The following is a 26,132-nucleotide window of genomic DNA, read 5'->3' as shown; positions in this document are numbered from 1 at the left end:
AAACATCTGACTCCTAATTCTGCGAATTCATTCAGGTTGGAAAGGTATTCTTACCCCAAATTCTCTCCACCTTTCCTCGAAACCATAGACTAACATTATTGTACCCATTTGCGTAGACTGCAATCCACCGTTCTTTGCAGAATTATTTAGTCTCTTAGGCATTTCCCTCCACACAGGTATTGTTCCCCTTATCGCTAGTCATTTCACTACGCATTGTTCGAACTCCTGGGAAAAATCTTCGAACGAATGACTTCAAACGATAGAACATCGCACATGTATCTTCCAGGTGTCTTCGTAAAGAAAAGGGTGCGCGTTATACGGCGAATATACCTAAAAATCAATAAACGTACTTTAATGCATTTTCAAATTACAGGTGCGCGTTATACGTCGGAATATACGGTAATAATATAATCTGTAGCATAATAATATTAAAGTATACAAATTTAATGATCCTCGCTTACATTGATTTTGCGTTTCTGTTTAATTTCTAACAAATCTTTAATTTGAGTACTTTTTATATAATTTTTAAATAGAAACCTTTAATGAAATACTTGCTTAATGATTATCATAACCAAAAAAGGAATGATAATAACTGTATTATTTTCCCTGCAGGGCAAGCGAAGACATAAAAGTACAGGGTTACGACATACCAAGAGGCACTTACATCTTAGGGAATACATGGCTTCTCCATAACGATCCAAAATATTGGCCCGAACCTGAGAAATTCATTCCAGAGCGTTACTTGTTGGATGACGGAAAGCGGGTTAATTACCAGCCAGACAGCTACAGTCCATTTTCATACGGTGAGTCATCCATCCTTAATACATTGATAGAATATTTTTGTTGCTATCATATCTGTATGATAAAGTTATTTTCAAAAATGAACCAAATCTTTTTATTCAGCAGGCAGATTTCATTGGAAATGTTTTCCCAAATTCTTCATATTTTATATATGTGGTTTTTCCCTTGGTTTACCTTAATACATAAATCAGCCGATCCAACTGTTTTATATTTTATTAAATAATCTAAATTCGGATTTCCTAATACTCATTTAAATGCCTCAGTTAGTTGATAACAGCAACAAAGAATGTGAAGTATGGTTTGTTTCATTATGGCAAAGCACACGATGGCTATCTGCGTGAGAAAAAGGATGCCTTCGTAAAGGAAATTGGCTCAGTTATATAGGAGAAATGTCATGAAAACGTCCATGCAGCCAGCCCGTTTACCAGGATGTAAACCCAAACCGATCCACCCAAAGCAAATGAGAGATAACTGTTTAAGAAAGTAAGATACCTTCGTGAAGGACGTTCTAAGGATAACTAGCTGATTTCACATTACACATGCGCAAAAACGATGAAAATTGACCCTATTCTTCGGATTTGAACTTGATCGAGCTCAGTCAGTCGAGTATTCAGTCAGTTGACCATAGGTGGAGCATTTAAATTGTTCATCCGTTTGTGGGGCTTATTTAATTTGCTTAACAGTTAATTTTATTTTGAAGTAACCTTTCCTATTACTCTTGTTTTCTTGACAAAATGAGATTTCAGTTTCTCGTGATAAGATAGTAGGGTAGAAAGTTACTGCTGTAGAAAGATTAGCTGGAGTCTGAATTATTTCAGACAGATCATTCTTTTTGGTCAAATTGTTTCTCTGCTAGTTAAACTTGCTATTTTACTGCCGTGCATATTAATTGCTGGTTAGTCTAAGTCGATGGTAGGACTAAGAGTCAACTGCACGTTAAATATCTCTGTACCGCTTCTGCTGATTATTTGATTTAGGCTCAGTTTTAATTTTAGATTTGTATTTTTGAGTTGTCGCCAAAAGTTTTGGCGTAGATTTGAAAGTACCAGGATTGCTGACTGTAAATACCTTTCTTGAGTTGAATAGAAGGATCTTTTTACCCTTTCCACGTATTGTTACTGATACAACTGAACATAGCTAGTAATCGTTTCACAGTTGAAGTAAAGATCTAGCCAATAAAATAGCGTTAATTTAGCTAGAATATTAACAAAGTTTTTAGCTTTAACGAAAAACAATATCCTGAGAAATGTACACATAGAAGATAATGAAAATAACTTACACTTTGTAATTCGATAACATTTGTCATATCGAGTTAATAATAAACGCATACTAGCATAATGAAACAATCAAATTTTTCTAACGATTCCGCTTAAGACATTTTAAACATCAAAAATGTTAAAAGATATATTATTAGCCCAAAGGGATTTGTTCCTGAAGAACTATTGTTTTCGTTTTGCGATTTTGCGTAGGATCACTACAAACGGCGAATCCCTTTTCAAACTGTTGCCACAAAGTATTATCGCACTGTGTTATATTTGAAGAAATTAAATGATGAAAAATCTGCGTAAATGTATGCATATTTCTCGCATTGTGATAAAACAACGGTACATAGAGCCATCGAATTTTGAATGACGTAATCCTCCTGCGAATATGGGCATGTGGAAGACCAAATTTGAAATTTGGAATTTGTTTTATTATCGATTTCCTGTTTTGTAAAACTTTAACGAATTTTTGATTAACAAAGTCAATGATTTCAAAGCGAGCAATGGCAACGTGGTACAAAAAAACATTTTTATCTCCAGCGCGTTAGTCTCTGTATCGGAAATTCTAAAGATATGCTCAATTTAAAACCATTTTGCGATATTGCTGTTGAACTGAATTTAAGTTCAAAGAAAATGATCTCTACATATAATAAAAGAAAGAGTTTGTCTGTACGCGTGGTGTGTCTTTCGTTCGCGCTGCGCGTAAGCTAATAAACCCACGGCTACGAAATTTGGTACATAGGTGCATCTAGACAAGAGCCAGTGCACCTCGAAGCGATTTTTTCGAAATTCGAATTAGAATTTTTTTAATTTTATGTTTTGTGACGAAATGGCGTCATTTTGAGACATAATGGGCTATAGGTAAGCGAGATTTTACTCTACACACTCGATTTTCACATCGCCATGAAACGTAGGCACTTAGCTATTTTACGAACTTAAAATAAATTTCGTGTTTCAATAAATCGATTAAATACGAATTTATTTAACAAAGTGAGATTAACACTTTTTCAACGGGATTTTTTCTAAAAAAGTTTATTTTTAAAAAGGTACAGTTTATTTTTCTTTGATTTTTGGGAACAATTTTTCATCGTATTTCTTATGTCACTGTTTTTAAGAGTTTGGCATATTTCATTGTCATTTTTACTTCCTTGTACGAAGTAAAAAGAAAGTATTGTAATCGGGAAAAGTTTCAGGCAGCATATTTCAACGAAAATATCCATTTTGACCGCTATCGAAAGCAATTTAACGATGTTTTTGCGTGATATCTGTACGTAAGGACAGAATAAAAGACTCGTTTCCTCCAAAAAAATTATAAAACTGCTTTAAAATGAATTCTGAAGAGAATTTTTCGTGGCGCCTGAACGAACGTATGTACGTACGTACGTGCGTATCTCGCATAACTCAAAAACGAGTATCCTCAAAACGTTGAAATTTTGTATATAGGACTGATATAACATGTAGATGTGCACCTCGTATTTTGGTTGCAATCGGCCGCACCAAACGTATATAAATATATTTATATATATATCCACTCTGTTACCCGGCTCAGTGATCTCAGTTTCTTTACTCTTATATGTTTGTAAATTGTACATTTTTTGCTTTAAAAATGATTGAATTATGTTGTTTTTATCTTTGGTTAAGGTTTTTATGCTTTTCGTAATTCTGGAAGCAATATTTGTACAATTATCAACAATTTAAAAGTTGTTTAAGTGCGGTTAAGTTTTAAATAACATGGCGGACATATTTGTTTACATTTGAAACAGCAGAATTGTAGATTTGTTGCCAATCTAGAGAGACTAAGCTTCGCAACACAAAAATAACGTCTTCATTTATTATTGCGAATTAAATCATGCTTAATCCCTTCTGGAATTTTTTCGAGGAAATAAGTGTTTAAGATTTTCTTCGTAATTTTTAATGCAAAGATATTTTGAGTTTTTACGTATTTTGCCTTGTCGCGAAGTGAGAACTGTATTAATTGAATGAGAAATACTAAATCGTCTGTGAAAAACTGTTTCTTTTCTGTTTTGTTTGCTTAATTTCTTTCATACATCGTTTTAGCTTTATTATAGTATTTGAATAGAACATGTGGCAACGTAATTCTTCAAATGATATAAATTTTGTGCATTCAGAGTGTCGTTATAGTAAACAAATATAGTGAATTTTAGAGAGTGCATTTATTCTACTGTGGTTTATGCGCTGTCGAAGAAGTAGATTTAATTCAATCCAATCAATTTAAATGAAATTCAAGAAAAAATTGCGTATAATTTAATATTCCGTACAAGGAAGTCATGTGGTGTACACATAAGATTTTTTTATATATGTAATACATTTGTAAGGATCTTAAGTTTTACTAACGTTTATTTTATTTTAAATCTTTACTATCACTTCTTATTTTCTACTTCCGGCCAGAATTATAAGCGTGAAGGGTTTTATGCAAAGTTTGTCTGGCGAACGCCAAGTATTTAAGTTGTGGCTTTTTGCCAAGCAAGAGAGAGAGGAAGCAGTGAGTCAACGCAGGCCGCTTACCTTAGAAGTTACGCAGTTGCTGTTTGCCTTCCAGGCCAGAGGTTTTAATCCTCTTGATAAATTAAACGTATTGTAGTGTTCACAGTTTCTGTGCTACATACGCTTCCTGTTATTATAAGGCCAATCTTCCACGTGTATTATTCTAAAGTTAAATTAGAGTTTAGTTTTATTTTTATACTTTTACGTTAGACCCCGAGTGGCGGGTCATTGTATTCCGAAGTACGGAAGTTATTGTATATAGAGAAAAATAAAGGGTTTTGTATACCCTTCGTCTGTATCCTGTCTACTTACTACAATTAGTGAACATAGCTTTAGTAAGCTCTCTGTTCCTAGTCAGATCCTTGTATGTTCCCGAAGAAGGTTAGAAGGAACATTGAACCTGATACATTTTTATTGATTTTTTTTGATAACGTTGTTCTGCAGAGTAAAATTGTGCGCGGAAAGTTTTGTTTTTTGAGTTTCTTTCATGTTATTTTTTGCTTATTTCACTGTCTGTAAGATATTGAAAAGTTTTGCATGATTTTTTTTTCTTCAACGAAAAGTTGGTTAATTTTTTTATTAGGATAATTAATATTTGTATTAAGGGATTTAGCTTATTTCATTGTAATATTTTTTGTCTTGAAAATATGAGATAGACAATCAATAATTGTACTTTGCTTTTCAGAATTTTTTGTATTCTTTTATGTTATTTATTGCTCATTTCACTGTTTTTAAGATATTGAAAAGTTTTGAGTGATTTTTTTAGGAAACAAAGTTCTTAACCTCCTTTATACCATTTGAGTTCCTAAGATTTTGCAAAGGGAAGTTGGTTAATTTATTTGTATTAAGGGATATTGCTTATTTCATTGTAATTTTGTTATACGTAATAACTTTTTTTATGAAGTTGTTCTGCTGAGTAAAATTCTACGCAGTTTTTAAATTTAACGTTTGGTGTTCCCTCAGCCATTTTCCCGGTACATTTAAAAGCCAGACGAAGGCTGGCAGCGAAGCTGCTAGTATTTAGTAAATAAAGGCAACAGTCAAAATGTTTTTAAAAAACGCCCCTTTGGACGTAATTTAAAATCTGAAACATTTCAGATTTTCTTTTTTTCTTGATAATTATTTTTAAATCATTCTGCTTCATAGAAGGATATATGTAATGCACTTTTACAATTCAAAAGAAAAAATGAGGATCTTTTATCTCAGAAAATGCGTACTGCAAAGACGAACAAATTTGCGTGAAAAACTTCTTTATGGAAATGTAATTTGACATTTGGCAAGTGAATATTTTCTGATGCTTTTGATTATGGGAATAGCATCGGAAAATAAGTTAGATTAACCTAGTTACACGTTATGAAAAAGCTTTACGTTTGTTATTTGAATACAGCAGCTATCTACCTAAAAAAGGGAATTCATTGTGGAAGACTTTTTAAAGTAAACTGCCAAGTATTCACGTTACGCGTGGGGCAAAATCCAGGCTGCTAAGCTACAACGTTTTCTTTTGTGTCGCGTCATTGATTCCAGGTTTACTCAAAAGCATTTATTCCCCATGTGCCGTTATTTCTGCCGCTTATGTGAGTAAGTGACGTCAGCCTTGTGAAGACCCTAACTTTGTCTTCTGAGCTTGGCTAAATCATGAAAATTTCCATACAGCCAGCCCGGTCATCGGAATTTGAATCAAATCGAACTACCAGAGTTCAGTGATTTTACTGCTCGACCGCTGGTCGGAGTAATGAATTGGAGAAATTTTAAAGAACATAACCTTAGTTAAAGCCTTCTCCAATCCTATATATTAATTCCTATGGGCTCATCAGTTTAAACGTTTCGGATACAGTTATTTCTTTAATAAACCCATTTCTTTCCTTTCAAATGATAATTCATCTGTTATTACTTTAAACATGGATTTATATTATTAGATTTATAAAAGCTTTTCAAACATTTATAAATCATAATAAGTTGTAGAGTGTCCCCGTCTTGGGAAGCATAAACTAAAACGAGACTCAAGCTGAAACTAAACTACTTATTACTATGCCCAATAAGAAGACAGAGAATGTTAGGAAGGGTGTAAAAGACCTTTCTTACTTTAATTTCTTTTTATAGAAGTCATTCTTAATTTCTTTTTAATAGAATGCTACAAATGACCTTTCTATTAAAACTCGATAATTTAACAGGAGGCGCTTCTTGAGCTTATAAAACCATGTCGTGACTCAAACGTAATCAATTCAAATTTAAACAAAGATCAGTCGTTAGTTAGCCAAAGACAACACAAAATGAATAACGTGCAAGTTGGCTCCAACTTAAGCCGGCGTGACAAGTCTTATGGCAAGAATAACACAAAGCCGAAGAAAGACAGCAATCAAAGAGTTTCGACTATAATACAATTAAGATTATAGTAGCGTGGCCTTCAGCAGGCGAAACACGCTCTGACTGAGTAATCTAGTAACCTTCCTTTAAATACTCTTTACCTTATTTGAATGCGTGCGAACTAAAATTAGCATTCTAGCAGGAAAACGGGAAAGGAGAAGGCAGTAAAACTACATAATATAAAATAACTCGCTAGATAAAAATAAAAAAATGCTTACAAGTATATATGCATGAAACTTCTGTTATTAATTCATTAAGAAATTACGAACAAAGAAACAAAACAAAACAAAAAAAAAAAAAAAAAAAAAACTGAAATCTTTCAGATTTTGTGTTATTCTCAAAGGGGCGTTTTTTTAACGTTTTGTATGTTACATTTAATTATTAAATATAATGTTCTTCGCACTTAAACCATAAATTTCAAATCAACAGCAATCATCAGCAACAGAGCATATCTTTAGAATTTCCGATACACAGTCTCGCTCGCTGGAGATTTTTTTCATACAATGTTGGCATTGCTCGCTTTGAAATCGTTGAGCTTGTTAATCAGAAATTCGTTCAAGTTTTACAAAATATGAAGTAGATAATAAAACAAATTCCAAATTAGGGCTTCCAGATGTCCATATTCGAGTGGAGGATTACGTTATTCAAAATTGGTTGGCTCTAGGTACCATTGTTTTATCACAATGCAAGAAAAATACATTTTACACAGATTCTTCATTATTTAATTTCTTTAAGTGTAATGCAGGGGGTCTAACATTTGCTGGCAACAGTTTGAAAAGTGATACGCTGATTATAGTGGTTCGACGTAAAATGCCAAAACGAAACTAATCTCCCTTCTGGGCTAATTATTTGAATGGGTTCTTTATATAATGTTCTTTTATTGTTATTAGCGCAACCATCTTGGCACAGTTTGGCACCTTTTTAGAGAAGAAAAACTAGTAATAAACTTAATAAATTACATTTAGCAATAATAAATTGAAAAAATATTATATTACATACATTATTTGGTGTGCAAATTTGCTACTTACGTATTTTCCATTTGGTGCCTTCATGCATCCCGTTAGTGCAATGTAAAAGTACATTGCTTTTGGGTGTTGTTAAATGGCAAGCTAAGCATTCTTTTGAAGCGAATAAAAATAGTTCTGTTATTTGAACACACCTTCCTTCTTCTTTGTTAAGCATCAGTGTCTAATAGAGCTAATCTCTATCGAGCTGCCAGGAGATGGTTGTTGAAAATGAATGCTATGAAATAACCTTAAAATTATCTTTTGTGGAATAGCAACAAAATGTTTTGTTTACTTTTGAAGTCTTGTCTGCAGTTGAATAAAGATGTGAGTGTGTTATAACTGCGTTTTATACTTAATTTAACCGAACACCGTAGTATATAAAACCAACGAAGGGGAATTTTATTATTTTAGTGCCACTTTGCCACAATGGCAATCACACGGTGATGGCGAAAAAATGGCGAAAATTGTTCACCGTTTGGAATGGTGAACATGACCCATTGAACCAAAACATATGAATGGATTATCTGGTTCCACTCAAATTCTTTGTTTGAGATGCCACTGAGGCCTCTGTTCAAAGTTGATGTTATGATGAAAATTTTCAAAATTTCACTATTCAAGTACAGAGGAAGTATTGAATCTTATGTGCTTGCGGTTTTCCAATTAATTTTTCTTTAAGGGAATGAAAAGTCCCTTACCGATTTGTTTCGTTTGAGTATAGTATAAATACTCATCAAGCCCTATCCTCCAACTAGGATTAGTTTTGCGTTCCTTAGGTCTTGTAGACATAAGATTCTTTATAAATTCGTTCGCATGGCGAACTATAAATGTAAAGCTGCTGCACTGAAGATAATATGAACCTTATTCTAAAAATAGAAAATGGGTACACTGAAATTTATATCTTCCAAAAATGCAATTTAGCTAAATCCGCATCTGGTCCTATTCTAAAATTTCTTCTGCGGAAAAACTTCGGGTGCAAGGTAAAGGTTCAGAAAGGTAGAGATGTTCAAGAAGAATTTTTGAAATGGTTCGTCATTCAAAGAAGCCATTCCTTGCCAATATCTGGAAATAAACATTTTAAAGGCAAATAAACACTTTAAGTGTCACAGACACGACTGTGTGTGGGAATTTGCCACAAACACTTTTATTTTTATTTTTCCCCCACAGACTGGAAAATAACGAATAGTAAATTTAGTAACTGCACGTAATAATAGTTGCAATAAAATCTTAATAATATTTTTGTTTAAATTAAATTTATGATTAACCTCTTTTGGTGGATATGACAATATTAATGAGTTTTTCCTGTATTGCCTATTTCATTTTTACATGTTTTCGTGGTATAATAAATTTTTCTTATCGGTTCGGATGTAGTGAACCAAACTTTCCGTCTCTTGAAGTTCTTTGTTTGCAGGGCTCGACTGTATATGATTTGTTTGAATTTCGTATGCAATATTATAACTAGCAGCTACAGCAGAGTCTCTGACCATGAAGATTTGCTATAATAAATACATTTATTCATTTTCAATGGATGTAATTTTTTTCTGGTGCGAAATGTATCGCGTCTGGAATTTAGTACTGGATACTAGAACTTATGCTTCATGATTTATCTTTATTAAATGGTTTCAGTTTCTATTTTTAGTAACCTCTTATATATTCTTGTAGTATTATATACTAATGCAATTTTGTTTTATTAAATAGGAAAAAGAAGTTGTCCTGGTGAAATGGTGGCTTTGGTATCATTACTGCACTACTTTACTACTATAATGCAAAAGTTCAAAGTTCTACCAGAAGGAGAAAAAATAGAATACGGAACAATTCTTGGCCTCACTTGCCAACCGACGGATGTAAAACTTCGTTTCATTGCTAGAGAATAATTTTTTCAATGAACTCTGATTACGAGGAAATAAAGAAGAATCAAATAAATTCGATTTTTAAAAACTGATATTATGAACACTGGAATAATTAAACTACGTAGAACATATATTTGGAGCGTTTAGGAGGGTTCAATGTTTTAATCACAAGCTTCATTTTTTGTTCCCTGAAATAAAATGACTCATTTTATAGCCTAGTTCCAAAGAATTCTTTACAAATTTCCAAACTTAAGGGCGAAACGTGCATCTTTTTTGGGAAAACGTTAAGTTGAAGATTCATTCCTTGTTGTTTTAACATTATGTAAATATACGTTTTCACGTTCCTATGGACATCGTGTCCTACGTTTGGACAATGTGTCGCCCTTGTAGACGAACATTGTTAAAATATTCTTTGTTACTATACTTACTAACTGGTTAAAAACATACATTTCAAAAATTGATGGGTAGAAGATTCCAAATTAAATGGAGTATCCACTATTAATACAAAATCAGACTTAATCCAATAGCAGTTTGACTTTTTTGCTCTCAACGTCAAGCTAACAAAGCTCCTCTGAGTGCGAGTGACATTACAGCTTTCAACGTCACCGTGTACCTGAGCGAATTTTGCAGTTAAGCCTGGCATGCGAAAATAATTCCTGTAAAACCTGCATTTTATATAAATATTTGGACTCATGCATACGTTATTTAATTAATATTAGTTATAACATAAACAGAAATGAACACGAAACGTGTTCTCATTAGATTGTATTCTAGTTCTCAAACGGAAAAATTTAAATGTTCTTATGATTCAGATTTTATTTTGTTTAAATTCCTTGTTTTAAAGAACTTATTCTTGTGAAACTTAGAGCATAAGCTATTGCAGCCATATAGGTGTTCTTATGGGATTTCTCCACGATTATTACAGATACTAATTGAAATTTTCTGATAGCATTTCATGAGAATCGACGGTAAACTTAACAACTTAGAGCCAAACTGTCCCCTCTTTTACATAGGGAAAAAACCTATAAAAGTGGAAAACGTGTTCTTTGTCTTCATACAAAGAACTAAAAACTGCAACCATGAGTCACCGCTCTCGTTTCTTTCTTACCAGGGTCTTATATTGCGGATTTATTAATCAAGGAACATCCCGCATCGTATGCCGAAGAAAGCGATTATGAAAAGAAATGAAACATTACGAGAACCGCAATAGACCACCAACAGCGTATCAGATTAGTGTTACCTAAGATTACCTGCCCTACCTTCACTGTTGGAAAGAAATATACTGCATCTAAGTAAATTTAAAGGTTTGGCTCGGGTTGCATTGCTTATAATGAAGTTATAGTAAGCAGCATTCTCTTGTGTTAGACGTGGAGCGTCCATTTTCGAAATATTAAGCATCACGAAATCGTCTCATTAACATAATCTAACAGCATAGAGAACATCAAGAGCTAGAAAGACCATTATAAACAGATCAGTGGAGTAGCCAATAATTTTTTAATTACATAACCCAAAACTGGCGAAAAAAATAATTGCATCACCTAAAACAATAAACGTTTCGTAAAGTTAACGCATTATTTTGTTCACATAAAATTAGCTTAATTGCTGCAAAGAAAGATTATTCCTTATTCATACTACATCGTACAGAGCTTCATAAGTACTGTGCCATCCGATTTCCATGAAATAGCGTGAAAAGCGATCATTTGTCTCTTTCTTTAACCGATGAAAGGAGGATTCCCTGTGTTCAAACAGACACAAGGGAGAAAAGATGTACGGCAATTGCTTTAGCTAAAGAAGGATATTCAATACGCATGCTGACTGTTAACCAGAGAACAGGGGCTCCCTTACCTAGCTGACATGATGCCTGCTGTAGTAAAAATTTAGATATGTAGTGAAAATATTTATATTTTTTAATTTCTTATGTAATTATCAGCGATGAAATTACAACAATGATTAAGAGTACATCACGTTGTTTCCGCAATAACCCGAATGACAGGGATAAAATATGTGACCCACAGAGGACAGCAAAATAAAGTACTTACCCCAGAGTATGACAACTGTATGTTACCAAGTCAATTATATTTTATTCTTCATCTTTGATATTGAAATAAGCATTAATATAAATAATTTTATCAACCAGACAGACGAATATATATGAACATCAAGCACGAATGATGCGCATCACCAGAATTAACGTTGCACTCAGAATAAAGTCAATCTTTCTTGATCCACTCGAAACAACGTCTTGGTGTAAAAGGAACAATCAAAATTTGATGGCAGTCATTAAGCATACTTGATCAAACCTGGTATTTCTGCATTTTCTTCTTTAGATCAGGAAGTTTCAGGTTTCACAAACACGTGCTGCGAAGATTTCTCAAAAGGAGGAAGAAGCCGAACAAAATTTATTTTCTGCAATGATGTACAGGTAACAGGAGTAATTATTTTCTTGAATCTTCATGTAAAAATCTCACTAAAAGGATTTTCATCTATGGCAGACAGCATTGAAGGAACAGCAAAAAGCAGCAGGAAAATAGCACATCATATTTCGGCCAGGGAGAGGACAGACCGAAACCCGTCCTACACCCCCGAACGCCAGCAGCAGAAGAGGAAAAAAACCGGTCCAACAACTGCCACCAAAGGCTTGGACGATACGATGACAATTCTTGAAGCGATATCGTCTGATGGTAGATGCCGGCTTGCTAGCACATTCCCTCCGGCCAAAGAAAAAGCACAGATCACCGCATGAACACTGCACTTCACTGACGCTGAGCACTGTATGACAAATTTCACCGAAACACAGTTCATTGCACGATAAATTTACTGACGCACAACACTCATTACATGTATGATCTGGTATAATAGTTAAATCAAATGAAAAATAGTCAAAAATTATTTTATCACAATTTCACTGTCTGGGATAAGTGCTACACATATGAAGTACAATCAAAAATTAATAACTAATACATATCATACAAGTTACTCATATAATTACAGCATACACTTTCATTACAATCTGTAGTCAAGTTACAATTTTCTCTTTGTAAATGGAAATTGTAAGCTAATGCCTATTTTTACATTCATACATTTTCACTGTTAAACACAACTCTGCATTAATGATCATTTTCTTGACAAGTTTCTAATTATACAGATTCTATAAATTCTTCTGGATGACATCAATTTGCCCTTGACATACTAAATTCATCTAGACCAATTACTCTACAATTTCATTTTTTTTGAACACATTAATTTTCTTCCTCTTTTTATTATTGTTATATATGTATATATATTTTACTACTCAAGCTTGTTTTAGTAGCACAATTTTCATGTCTAGCTCGTTACTTGTAATGATCACTAAGTGTACTGCACACTTTTTTTTTTTTTTTTTTGTAAATTCCATGACATTAGTCAACCCGGACCAGCCTGCAGCCAACCAAACGTGTGAGTGAAGGTGGCCAACCGACACCCACACTGATCAAGAAATCTCAAAAAAAAATTCTTTTGTTGGAAATAAATCCACTAATTTCCTAACACTTACAAACGTGTGTATGTTTTCTATTTATTTATTTTTTCTAACTTAGTGAACAAGAAACACAAGCTCGATGAAATAAATGTTCTTAATTAATCAAATTGAACCTTGGATCAACTCTTTTAAATAATTTGCTACAATGAATTTTTGTAGTTTTGTTGTCTTCGATGTTTTGAATTAAGTAGTTTTTATTTCGAAAAATTTTTATTATTTTGAAAGGTCCATTGAATTTTGGCTGAAAAGCATGAGGTGGTTGTAAAGCCTTTAAATATACCTCATCTCCAATATTAAATTTTGGTGGTTCTCTGCCTTTAACGACTTTATTTTGAGACTGAAAATATTTTTCTTCGTTTTGTTTCACTAATTCTCTAGTTGCTTTAATGTGTTCTCTCTGACGTAACAAGTATTGTGAAGGATTATCTACCGTTGCCGGTTCATTATTTGTATCTAGAGGTGTATTGAGTTCTCGCCCAAAAAATAACTGTGCGGGAGTAAAACCTGTCACTATGTGTTTAGAATTGTTGTAATATAGTTTGAAAAAAGCTAATCTATCTGACCATTCGATTACCTTATTGGATAAAGAAGCTATGCTTTCTTTCATAGTTCGATGAACTCTTTCTATGATTCCATTAGACTGTGGATAATAAATGGAGCTTTTTCGGTGTTCAATATTGAGATCTTTTAGAAATTTTTCAAATTCAGCTGAACAAAAATTTGAAGCATTATCAGATAAAATTACTTTTGGAATACCAAATTTTGAAAAATAAAGATTCATACACCTTATTATTGTAGCAGATGTAATATTTGCCAGAGGAATAGCTTCTAAATATCTTGAATAGTGATCAATAATAGTTAGAATGAAAAATTTCCCATCATGTGATCTGGGCAATTTACCCACAATGTCAATTGCTAACATTTCTCCAGGTGCTAAATCAGATTTTTTTATATTGCTTGTAATTGTTTTACATGACCTTGGTTTATTCTCCAAACACTGTTGACATTTTTCACAAAAGTTTTTTGTATCTAAAAACATGCCCTTCCAGAAATACTTTTTCTTAATGAATTCATAAGTTTTACTAGTACCAAAATGCGGAGCATGAGCAATCTCTAAACAAGGTTTTACTAAAGAATTTGGAAGTAGAATTTTATTTTCTAAATGCCTTGTCTTTAAATGATGCGCTCTAGGTCTTAATTTTATCATTACTACACCATTTTGTTTTTTTATCAATAAAATATTTTCCACAAATATCAGCTTTATTATTGTTAATTTGGCTTAAGATATCCTTAATATTTTTGTCATTTCTTTGGTGATTAACTATGTTTTGGATGCTTAGCTGAGTATTATCTGAATGAAATAAGTTAATATTGTTTACACTATGAGATGCTTCCGGAACTCTAGAAAGAAAATCTGCAGGATTGGAAAAACCAGGTATATGTTTTAGAGAGTAATCAAAATCTTGTAAATACAACAACCATCTGGCAACAATGTCAGGCTGCTTATCCAGCTGCATATGAAAAGTGAGTGGTCTAGCATCAGTTAAAATAGTAAATTTTTTGCCATATAAATGTTCATAAAAATGCTTGACGGAAGAAAAAATAGCATAAAGCTCACGCCTGATCGATGGGTATCTAGACTCAGCAGGAGTGAGAAGTTTCGAATAAAATTCTACAGGAAAGAATTTATCATCAATCCTTTGTAACAGAATACCACACATAGCTACTTTAGAAGCATCAGTGATCAAAAATATCTCATGATTATCATCAATGTTCCTTATAGTTGGTTTGTCCAACATTATTGATTGTAATTTATCAAAAGCATCTTGGCAATCTTGATTCCAAACAAAGGGAACATGTCTTTTAGTTAAGTGTACTATTGGCTGAGTGATCTCAGCAAAATTATGGATTAAATGTCTAAAATAGTTCATCATGCCAAGAAAAGCCTGAACTTGTTTTACATCCTTTGGAATAGGAAATCTTGTAACCTTTGAAATATTTTCTTCAGAAGGAGAAAAACCTGCTTGTGAAATATTGAAACCCAAATAAGTTATTTCAGATTTACAGAGCTGCACTTTAGCTGGATCTAGTGTTAAATTAAATGATTTTAATCTGTCAAACACTTTTTGAAGAATTACTTTTAACTCACTCATACTATCAGCTGCAATAATAATGTCGTCTAGAAAAAATTGAACATTACTACCTTTAATGTCATTTAAACATTTTGAAATTAATGTATGGAAATAAGAAGTGCTATTGCGAGCTCCAAAGAAAAGTCTACAAGGATGAAAATTACCCAGTTCGGTGCAAAATGCCAACTTTTCTTTATCAGAGGCCTGCAAATTGATCTGGAAAAAGGCTGATTTCAAATCCAATACACAATACAATTTCCTACCAGCAATGTTATGCAAAATCTCAGAAATTTTTGGTAAACAAATTTTGTATGATTCTGTGATACAGTTTAATAGACGATAATCTACAACCATACGAAATTTTGGTGCATTTTTATCTTCACCAGGTAAATTCTTTTTCTTAACAAATATTACAGGAAAACTATAACTTGAAGAAGAGGGTTCTATTATGCCTGCTTCTAATAATTTTGCAATTTCTTGTTGAGCATACTGTTTTGCAATTTTAGGAATAGGGTAAGGTCTAGTTTGAATTGGGAAATTGTGAAGAAGTTTAAATTCTGGTACAACTTTATCCGTAGATCCTAAAGTATTATATGATTTTGAAAACACAGCATAGTTATTCATTAGCAATTCTATCATTTCATTTTTTCTTGTTCATTTAAATGATCTAGTTTAAAGTCTGATACATTTAATTCCTCTTTTCTAAGTTTAATTACTTCTTGCAGATTTAGTGTGTTGATTTGTAAAGTCTCATGATTTTTGGGACTAACAATATCCTCAAAGTGAAATGGCACAGCAGTTCCAATAACCGAATTCTTCCTAAGAATTAATTTCTCATTGGTGTTGTTTTCAACAATAGTTTGAATGTGGTTGTGACAATCAACTATATGTAAAGATTCATTGATATGGAACTTATTTTTTGATGGCTTTGGAGAAAGCAAAATTTCTTTAAATTGTTTTAAAGCTTCAGGAACAGCTAAAGAAATGATTTGAGATTGACCTGGCTGGACAGTTATATTAGAAAACATTCTTAATGAGTTTAAAATACAATTTTTTCTTCTTGCATTAACTGAGTTGCTTAATTTTTTATTGGGATAATTTTCTTCAAAGTCCAAATGAGTATTATCTACTATGAGTTTCTTATTTATGGAATCTAACAAAATTTTGTTACTTTGAATGAAGTCATAACCTAGGATTATCTGATAAGTAGAATTCCAATTGTTTTGGGTGACATAAAATAAATTAGTGAACCATTTACTTTGAATTTTGAATTTTAAATTAACTGCAGACATGTAAGGGATGCATGAATCTTCAATAGTTTTTATTCTTACCATCCGAGAAACAAATTCAACTTTAGTGAATTGTTTAATTTCCTCAATAACATCTGGTTGGACTAAAGATAAATTAGCACCAGTATCAAGAAGAGCTTCATACGTCTGAGAACCAATTTTAAGTTTGATTATTGGCAGATAATTAGAATTTTCTGAGTTACAAGACATCAACAATTTGATTGAGTTTCTATTATTACATCTTTTATTTTTTGCAAACTTGTGTTGGACATTATTGCTGTTACTTTGGATCTTTTTTGGATTATGATGTCTATACAAGTGTTCTTTATAACCCCAGTCTCTGCGGATTCTTGCAAGGGGTCTAAAATTTTTGTTGTAATATATCTGGCAAGAATCCTTAGCTAGTTTAAATGCTTATTCTGACCTTTTTTGTATTGACTATTATTTCTGTAAGGATGATAGTTCCTCCGCCAAGTGTTTCGAAATTGTCTGTGTCCCCTGAATGTGTTGTTTCTAAAATTATGCTGGTCTTGCCTAGGAAAATACCAACAATCTGTTGTTAAGTGTCTTTTGCTACATATATGACAAGATACACTATTAAAGTTGCTAGAATTTTGAGATGTAGAAGCATTGTGATTTATTCTTGTATAAGATGTGTTTATAGGCTTGTTTTGAGAAAGTTGATTTACTTTATCTGTTAGCTCCTGAATAATCTTATTCTGTTCAAGTCTTTCTTTGAGAAGATTATTAATCTCTAAATTTTGCTCAACATTTATACTGTTCAAATATGTTTTCTCATCATTCAATGCATTTTCTATATTACGTGCCAATTCTACAGCCTTATCAAAGGAAGATGGACCCAATTTCTTAACTTTAATCCTAATGTCTGTTCTGAGGGCCTCAAGAAATTTAGTGAGCTTCATTTTCTCTTTTAATTTATGTAAACTAGAATCCTCAACCGAATCTTCATTTATGTATTTTGTCGCTATTGTAGTAATCTCGTCAGCTAATTCCCTAACAGATTGGTTACACTTTTGAGAAATGTTTGAGAATTGCTGTAGAATGTCCTGAAAGGATTCAACTCGTGCAAATTTATTCTTTAATAATTTTTCTAAATTTTCAAATTTATTTTCCTTAGCCACTCTTGGATCATTAATTAGGAAATCTAGAGCTTTATCCCTACAGTTTATTTTCAGAATGATTATTTTCTTTTCATCTGACCATTTTTCTAATTTAGCAACACTATTTATTTGATCAAGAAAGAAATTTACATTTTCAGATAAGTTGCCACTAAATGTGGGCAGAGCAGAAGCTAGGGAAGTTGCCATACCAGTGTTAAATCTACCTTTAAGTTTTGACATGGATGAAGAAATATAGTTACTTATGTTGCATTAACTTACAATCTGCTATTTCAATTTTAATGTTATTCAGATCTACATTATTTTACACAAGCACTTAGCACTCTCTCTGATAATTTACATATACATTTACCAAACATGCATATAAGAGTAGATAGCAAAGTTAAGGTAATTTTTTTTATCTAGTAATTAATTAGGATCTCCTGTAACTTCAACCATGCATATATCAAATTAGTGATGCAATATAAGTACATTGATCATTAACACTTCTGGATTCTAATACTGCTGAACATTATTTTATCATTACATACCACAATCCAATGAAATTACTGAAATCAGCTTTTGATTCAAATATCTTAAAACTTTCTTTAAATATGCACATATATATAACAATACATATGAAATTGAATTTTTGAATTATCCAAAATAGAATTACTCTTTCATGGCATATTACCTATCATTTATCATAAATTTTCAACAATATAAATCATATGTGTAGCAAATATACGAGTACTATAGGTCACACATTTTATTTGAATTCTCAACCTGAACTAAATGATTTTAAGTTATTTCTTTTGTCACGGCACCATATGTAGTGAAAATATTATTTGTATATTTAGTAAAAATAATTACGGCACCCTATGTGGTGAAAGCTAGCACACCTGCCTTACACGGATTAAAGCCCTGCCTCCAGAAGCAATTTATTATCACTAAGCAAAATAAGTTTACAGTGGCATACAAGGCCTTAAGAAGACCCTTAACGTATGTTTCTGAAGATCCGCAGGAATTTATCCCTCTGACACTCGCCATGTTTCTTATCGAGAAGAGAAATTCCAATATTGAAGATCTTGATGAATTAAATTCGTCAAGTCTTAATAAGAGATTAATGTATAAAATTAAATTGTTAAATGATCTGCGACAACGCTTTAGAAAAGAATACCTTAGTCAACTGGTTCAAAAGCATAATGAAAAATGATCTCGGGAACCTGTAGTTGGAGAAATAGTACTGATGGGGGATGATAATAAAAAACGTTTATTTTGGCCCTTAGCCCGAATTACAGAATTGATCCCTGGACGTGATGGAAAGGTTCGCACGGTTAAACTTAAGACCCGGCATTGAACAGTTGTAAAAAAATTGGCTGCAATCAATCGACAGTCTCGAGAGCGATTAATCGGAGGATGAAGCTGGTGATGTTGAGAGAAGAGCCGCAGGCCGAAAGAGGGTGGCCACAAAATTTGATCATCGATATCTAATGCAAATGTCTCTCCTTAGTCGCCATGCAAGTGCTGCTGGTTTAAAAGTTGAATTTGAGAAAGCCAGTGCTGTTAATTTAACCTCATGATGCGTTACGGAATGCAGTCTGCATACGTATCCGCCAAGAAAAAAACTTAAAAAAAAAAAAAAAAAAAAAAAAGCCTGATGTGTACACCACATGCTTCCTTGTTCGGAATTATACGCGTTTTTTCCTGTATTTAGTTTAAACGTATTTCCCCGAATTTCATTAAAGATATATTTCTCATTCAATTAATTCAGTTTGCACTTCGCAGCAAGGCAAAAATACACTAAAACACAAAATATTTTCATTACAAAATTGAAAATATAGAAAAATTTGAGATTTTTCCGGATATTAGATCATCAGTTTAAATCTAGTATGATTATGATGGCATGTAGAAATTATAGAATTAAAAATATGAAATCGTGATTTATGAAATAATGCAGTATTTATGATCTAAGGGGTATCAAAATTTACAAAAAAATCTTAATATTTGTTTACCTTGTTAAATATTTCTTTCACTGTAAGTTGTTCAAGTTGCTTCAATTTTTGTGCTAATACTTTCTCTTTAATTCTGTAGACAGACATAATCTCTTGTTCAGTTACATTGTTGAAGTCCTGTAACTGAATTTTCGAGAACTCCGATTAACTTGTCCATCGAAATTTTCAGGTTTTCAGTAACTTTTCTGTTACCTTCTATCGGTAGCAGTGTTTTCTGGACCTAGAACCATACTACAGATTTCGCCATTCATTAATTGATTGGTGATTAAGAAGCATTGTCATCACAATGAAAAACTTCTTTTATATCATCTTCATTTATTACCGCTTTCCCATATTTCTTTCCAAAATCCGTTAATTGGAAAATTTCACCTTTGTTTTGCGATATCCGAAAACCTTTAAAATTAACGCTATCATTACCAAATTTAGCTATCCTTCACTATCCATATTTGGCTATGCATCATGAGCTTGGCGACTAACGACAAGTTGTTCCGTTAAATTTTATCTCGCTTCTATCGCGCACTAAGACAATTAAGCCTAAATTATATTAGTTATTTATTATACTTATGTCTATTTCTTGCACATGCTTAAGGCTTATCAGAGTTCTGAATAAATAAATTCCTACATATACTTAAGCCTTATTGAGAGTCGGAGCTACATAGCTTACCGCTTGATGCAGTCTCTGTGGGTCTAAATTCTGCGACTCGGTGCGGCCGTACGAGCCCTGGCGCTGGTTCTGGGTTTATGTGAACAACAAATCAGCTATTCTCAATTCAAATATCCCTAAATGTAATCTTTGGGTCTATGAGTATCATCAACAAAATCCATTTTTAGCATATGGAAAGAAATTTTTGGTAAATTTTTCCTCGTCAACATTTTTAGCGCATTCAACTGAAATCTGTAATCATCGCCAAGCATAATGTCAATATAAAAAGTTACCATACTCCTTTATTATTCAATTACTAACATAAAAAAATGTTTAGGCATCGCTACATGAGTCACTACTCAAGTTGTCATGTTTTGATAAACATGCGGTGATGAAAGGGAAGTATAATAAATAACGATTCACCAGTTTGGCCGATGAACGCTGAATCTATGTGGAATGTTTCGGTTTGAGATGTGTGCCAAGCAGATACGCAGCAACGGAGCCAAATTACTGATCGTACAAATTTATGCTAAAATGATTGTTCCTTCTATAACAAGGTATTTTATTTAGTATCGAAGTGAAATTAAGAATTGGGACTCTCCAGATGTTTTATTATGCGCGGAAGGGGGAATCAAATGCGCAAGGCGAACGTTGTTGGTAGTTTTGAGGTCCGGATTTTAGATTATTCCGGATTTCCGACTTAGTACTGTAGTAGTTTGAGATTGCTAAGTTATAGCGTGTTCTGCCTGTTGAATTTCAAGTTGCTAGATTTGTTAGTCTAGATAAGATTTCGCGTCTTCAGTCTTTCATTATACTTGCGGATAGTTTTATTCACACCTCTGAAATGCGAACCAACTTCGAGGTAATTGCTGTGTGTAGCCTTTGACTGTTTAAATTTAGCTTTACATCTGGCTTTCTACCTTGCGTTTTTCGCTATAAATGTTGGCAGACGTGTAAGCACCAGGAGTGCCTTCTCTTTATCTTATTTAAGTGTTAAATAAAAGACCTTTTACTGCCTTCTTAAGTCTCTGTTGTACTTTTTCAGACGTTGTGATAAGTCGCTTGTCGTTTACTGAAAAGTTGGTCACAGTTTCCACTAGTGAAACACTAAATATGTAATTTTAAAACAATTTAAACAAGTATGTAATTTTAAGAGTCAATTAGACACCAATAGTCAATTACACACCAAAAGTGAATTAGACATCAATAGTCAATTACCAATACAAATGATCAAATACCAGTGGTCAGTTACACACCTACAATTAAACTATACCCGGTTTATTAAACATTAACGCCTATAATATTTTAAAAATCTGGAAGAATTTAATTATGAAACAATATCAAATTTTGTAAGATTTATCTCGAATTCTGTTACACAATCTTTACACGCATATATGTTTACAAAGTTACTCTAAGTGCTTTAAACTCAGCTTCCTGTCTGATGTTCCTTTCGAAACAGATATTATGCTTAAAATTTCCATTCTTTTTTAACCGAGAGCCATCCTAGAAAATATGGCACTTAATTTAAATTACTTTTTAACATTTGTACTAGATGCTTCGAAAATTATCGTCTTGAGGTCAAGCAAATTAAGGTCAATCGTTAAGCAAATATTAAACACCATTACAATGTTTTGATAACAAGGGGGTAGATAAAAGGCTGATTAATGCCATACTAATGAAGTTATGCAGCACGTATATTCAGATCTATCGCTTCCTATCTGCAATGAATTCTCAGCCCCTTTCTGGCCAGTGACCCGCATTTTTGGCACCCTTCCAGGCCATCCCTCAAGGCCAATACCGCTCCTCGTGTTCTTTCGACTCGGTCTTCCATTCAGAGGATGGGAAGAGGGTAACTTGGGCTGAACGTAGAACGTACCCTCACGCGCTCGATTTAACTGGTATCCTCTGGCGTTCAGATATGCCAGTAGAATTCCAAAAACATTCTTGGCTTCTTTTAAAGTAGAATACATTTGAAAAATTTTCACGATTTGCCGGAAGCTGTGGCATCGTTCACAGAAATCGATTGACGTGTCAACCGAAGAGTTAGGGCTCTAAATTTGAGGCTTGCAGAATAATAAATATGAGTGGATTGGATTATTTAGTTTAGGCAATGAACGTGGACTAAATATTCGAAAGCCTTCATCCTAATTTTTAGCTACAGCACCTATGTAAACAGAAACCGAGAATCGTTATCCTTCTAACCCTAGCAGCAATCTCTCCAGATGCAATACATATATTATACGTTCTTAAGCGAATTCTCTCAAATTTCCAGTCGACTGACTGATGAAAGTTTTGAGGACGTTTTGAAAATATAATCAGTAACCTTAATTAATTAAGTTACACTTTAAAGACATTACTTTTAATGAAAAATAAACGTTCAAAAAATTGCGCTTCTTATGTGTGAAAATTACATTAAGTCTTGCTATTGTTCTATACGCATAATTATTAACAAAAACAATTGAAAAAATATCTGAAATGTTTCAGATTTTAAATTACGTCCAAAGGGGGGCGTTTTTTTAACGTTTTGCGTGTTACCTTTATTTATTAAATATCATGTTCAACGTACTCAAACTACAAAATTCAGTTCAACAGCAATATCGCAAATTAATTTTAAAATGAACATATCTTTAAAATTTCTGATACAGGGTCTCGTGGGCTGGAGATAAAAAACATTTTTTTTTCCGTACAGAGTTGCCATTGCTCGCTTTGAAATCGTTTAGTTTCTTTAATCAAAAATTCGTTGAAGTGTTACAAAATCTGAAATCGATAATAAAACAAATTTCAAATTCAAATTAGGGCTTCCACGTGCCCATATTCTATGGAAGATTACGTTATTCAAATTTTGATGGCTCTAGGTACCGTTGTTTTATCACAAATGCGAAACACATACATACATTTATGCAGATTCTTAATTATTTAATTTCTTTAAATATAAGACAGGGCGATAATATATGGTGGCAACGATTTGAAAAGTGATACAGCCTTTTAAAGTTTTCGACGCAAAATGCCAAAACGAAATTAATAGTCCTTCAGGGCAAAGCGTCCCTTTGGACTAAAAAGAAACATAAAATCTAAAAAGCTTTCGGATTTTATATTCGTCTAAAGGGTCGGGTTTTTTTTTCCCACGGGGATTCAAAATTGAATGTGACAGTTTATTTGAAAAGGGATACAGGCATCCAAGTCATTCGACGCAAAATACCGTTAGACATTGCAGCATTTTTGCGTTGCTACCCTACTAACATAATACCAGTTAGAAATATAAAGAAACGTCGCGCATAAAATATCCGTGCTTCAAGATGCACGCAATGTTAATGTTCATGGAACGCTTTGAAATCGTTGCGTTTGTTAATCAAAAATTCGTTAAAGTTTTAAGAAATATGAAATACATAATAAAACAAATTTCATATTCCAAATTTGGGCTTTCAGATGCCTGTATTCAAGTAGAGGACTACGTTATTCAAAATTTGATGTGTCTAGGTATCGTTGTTTTTTCACGATGGGAGAAACATACATACATTCAAGCAGATTCCTCATTATTTAATTTCTTTAAGTATAATGCAGGGCTCCAGTATTTGGTGGAAACAATCTGAAAAGTGATTCAGCCTTTTATAGTGAACCAACGCAAAATGCCAAAACGAAGGCTAAGAAGTATTTTTTAACCAAACGTTGTTGCGTTTTATCTCCCTTGTCTGATAGTAAAGTCAGAACCTACCCAGGAAATTCATCGAGGCAAGGAGTGCAAGCGCCTGCTGCTGGTGACAATACGACTTGAGCTCAGTTCTGCCCCCAATTTGATGGTGAGCACCCCAGGGGGGGGGACGGGTCCGAGTGTTTCCCACACTTCCAGTAACCTGTCTAGAAGACTTTCGGCTAGTCGCATATTTATACTGTCCCCATGCCGCAGGGATACTAAACGTTTACAAATATACATGCGTTCTCCAGAATTCGAACTCGGACACTTCCATACCGCAGTAGGCTCCCCTAACCGCTAAATCATCTGGGCGGTTCTAACAAAGTGTTATTGTGCTAAACAAAACGCATTATGAACTCTGTTCGTTGCCAAGTATGGACTAGTGTATTCGGTATAGTCTCATGTCTGCTGTATGGAAGTAATCTTCTTACTGAAACAATAAAGAAGTGAGAATTCCGAAAAAGTACGAATATAAAAGGTATAAAATCTCGTATTTAAACTTCTAAAATTAACATGACTAATTCTGAATCGTCAGTTGTTAAATTTTCTCAAATGGTCATGCGGTAAATAAAATGAGGAAATGAAACTTTGCTCGTGTTCTATAACATCTGGCACAAATAATCCTTTTATAGAAGTTATTAAAATACATTAAAAATTTTTTTGTAAATAATTTAAAATACACAGGGATAGATACGATAAAAATCGTAAGCATAACCAAGTTCCAGTAAGTATCAAATTCCAATTATGTATGGTCATGAATAGAGATAAGACAAAGCCTAAATTTTCTAGAATTCAGAAATTGAAAAATCTCTCAGAATCTTCGAATCTCGAATTTTTCAATTTTTTTCATATAAAAATAATCACAAGAGGTATAAAGAAATAATTTTACTTAAAGGTTTTTAATCAAAGCAAAATTTTACATCTGAAGTTAATGGGAAACAAAATAAAGAAACACATTTTTTAAAAATACAACTGAATTTGTTAAAAATATATAAATGAAATTTTGTAAAACAAATACATAATTAAAAATCTTGAAACATGAGATTTATTTCTGTAGATACAATTTTAAGGGGGGGAGCATTTGAGTAGGAGTTTAAGATTTTTATTTTGTTTAAATATTAGATTATTATTAAATCATGACATCAAGAGATCACGAAGATAGACGCTAAATATTTAACACTAAATTGCTTCGATACAATTATCATAAAATCAAAATTGTTTTAGGAATTCATACATGCAGAGCTGCAGTGTGGCTCTTAGGGTTGTTACGAATTGATACTGGTGATTTCAGTACTTCTGAAATTACAAAATTGTGTTCTTTTGCTTTTTTTTAAGCCCAAAAAGGACTATTAGTCATGAAATGGGAATTTTTCGTCGAAACATTTAAATGCGCTGTACCACTTTTCAGATTGTTGCCACCAAATATTATCGATCTGTATAATTTTAATGAAATTAAATAATGAAGAATCTGCATGCATGTATGTATATATGTTCCTTGCACTGTGAAAAAACGACGGAGCTATCAAATTTTGAATAACCGTAGTCCTCAATCCGAACATGTACACCTACAAGCCCGAATTTTGAGATTGTTGTATAATTAATTTCGTATTTTGTAAAACTTTAACGAAATTTTTATTAACAAACTCAATGATTTGAAAGCGGACGGTGGCAACACTGTTCGAAATAAAACATTTTTATCTCCAGCCATAGAGACTTGCCATTCGGAAAAATGTAAGATATATATTTTTCAATTTTAACTAACAAATTCGATTCTATGAAACCAGCGTGTTGCCGCGGCCGGAAATAAAATACCTTTATTTTCTACGCGCTACCTATCGTGTTATTATTCAGTAAAGCCTAATATACTTTCAAATTTAATCTGGATGGGTGAGTAATAATAAACTAAGCTATTTAAAAGCAATAAACATATCTAAAATAAGA

At 32.9% G+C, this 26,132-nt stretch overlaps 1 protein-coding gene across 3 annotated transcripts in view; it reads left to right on the top strand.

The window, feature by feature from the left end:
* The window catches only part of LOC118199131 (cytochrome P450 2U1-like), a 31,880-nt gene extending 21,881 nt beyond the window's left edge, over positions 1-9,999 (top strand). For all 3 annotated transcript variants that reach the window (XM_035370937.2, XM_035370944.2, XM_085825627.1), the window contains exons 6-7: positions 613-803; positions 9,635-9,999. In XM_035370937.2, coding sequence (XP_035226828.1) covers positions 613-803; positions 9,635-9,810 — 367 coding nt within the window. In that variant the 3' untranslated portion in view covers positions 9,811-9,999. The remainder of the gene's footprint in view (positions 1-612; positions 804-9,634) is intronic.
* The last annotated feature ends 16,133 nt before the right edge of the window (positions 10,000-26,132 follow it).

The sequence above is a fragment of the Stegodyphus dumicola genome, chromosome 10 (genome assembly GCF_044657685.1).
Source record: "Stegodyphus dumicola isolate Sdum_Otavi_A_Nest chromosome 10, ASM4465768v1".
Classification (NCBI taxonomy): Eukaryota; Metazoa; Arthropoda; class Arachnida; order Araneae; family Eresidae; genus Stegodyphus; species Stegodyphus dumicola.
Note: the sequence above shows the minus strand (reverse complement) of the source record. Positions and strands in the feature narration are given on the sequence as shown.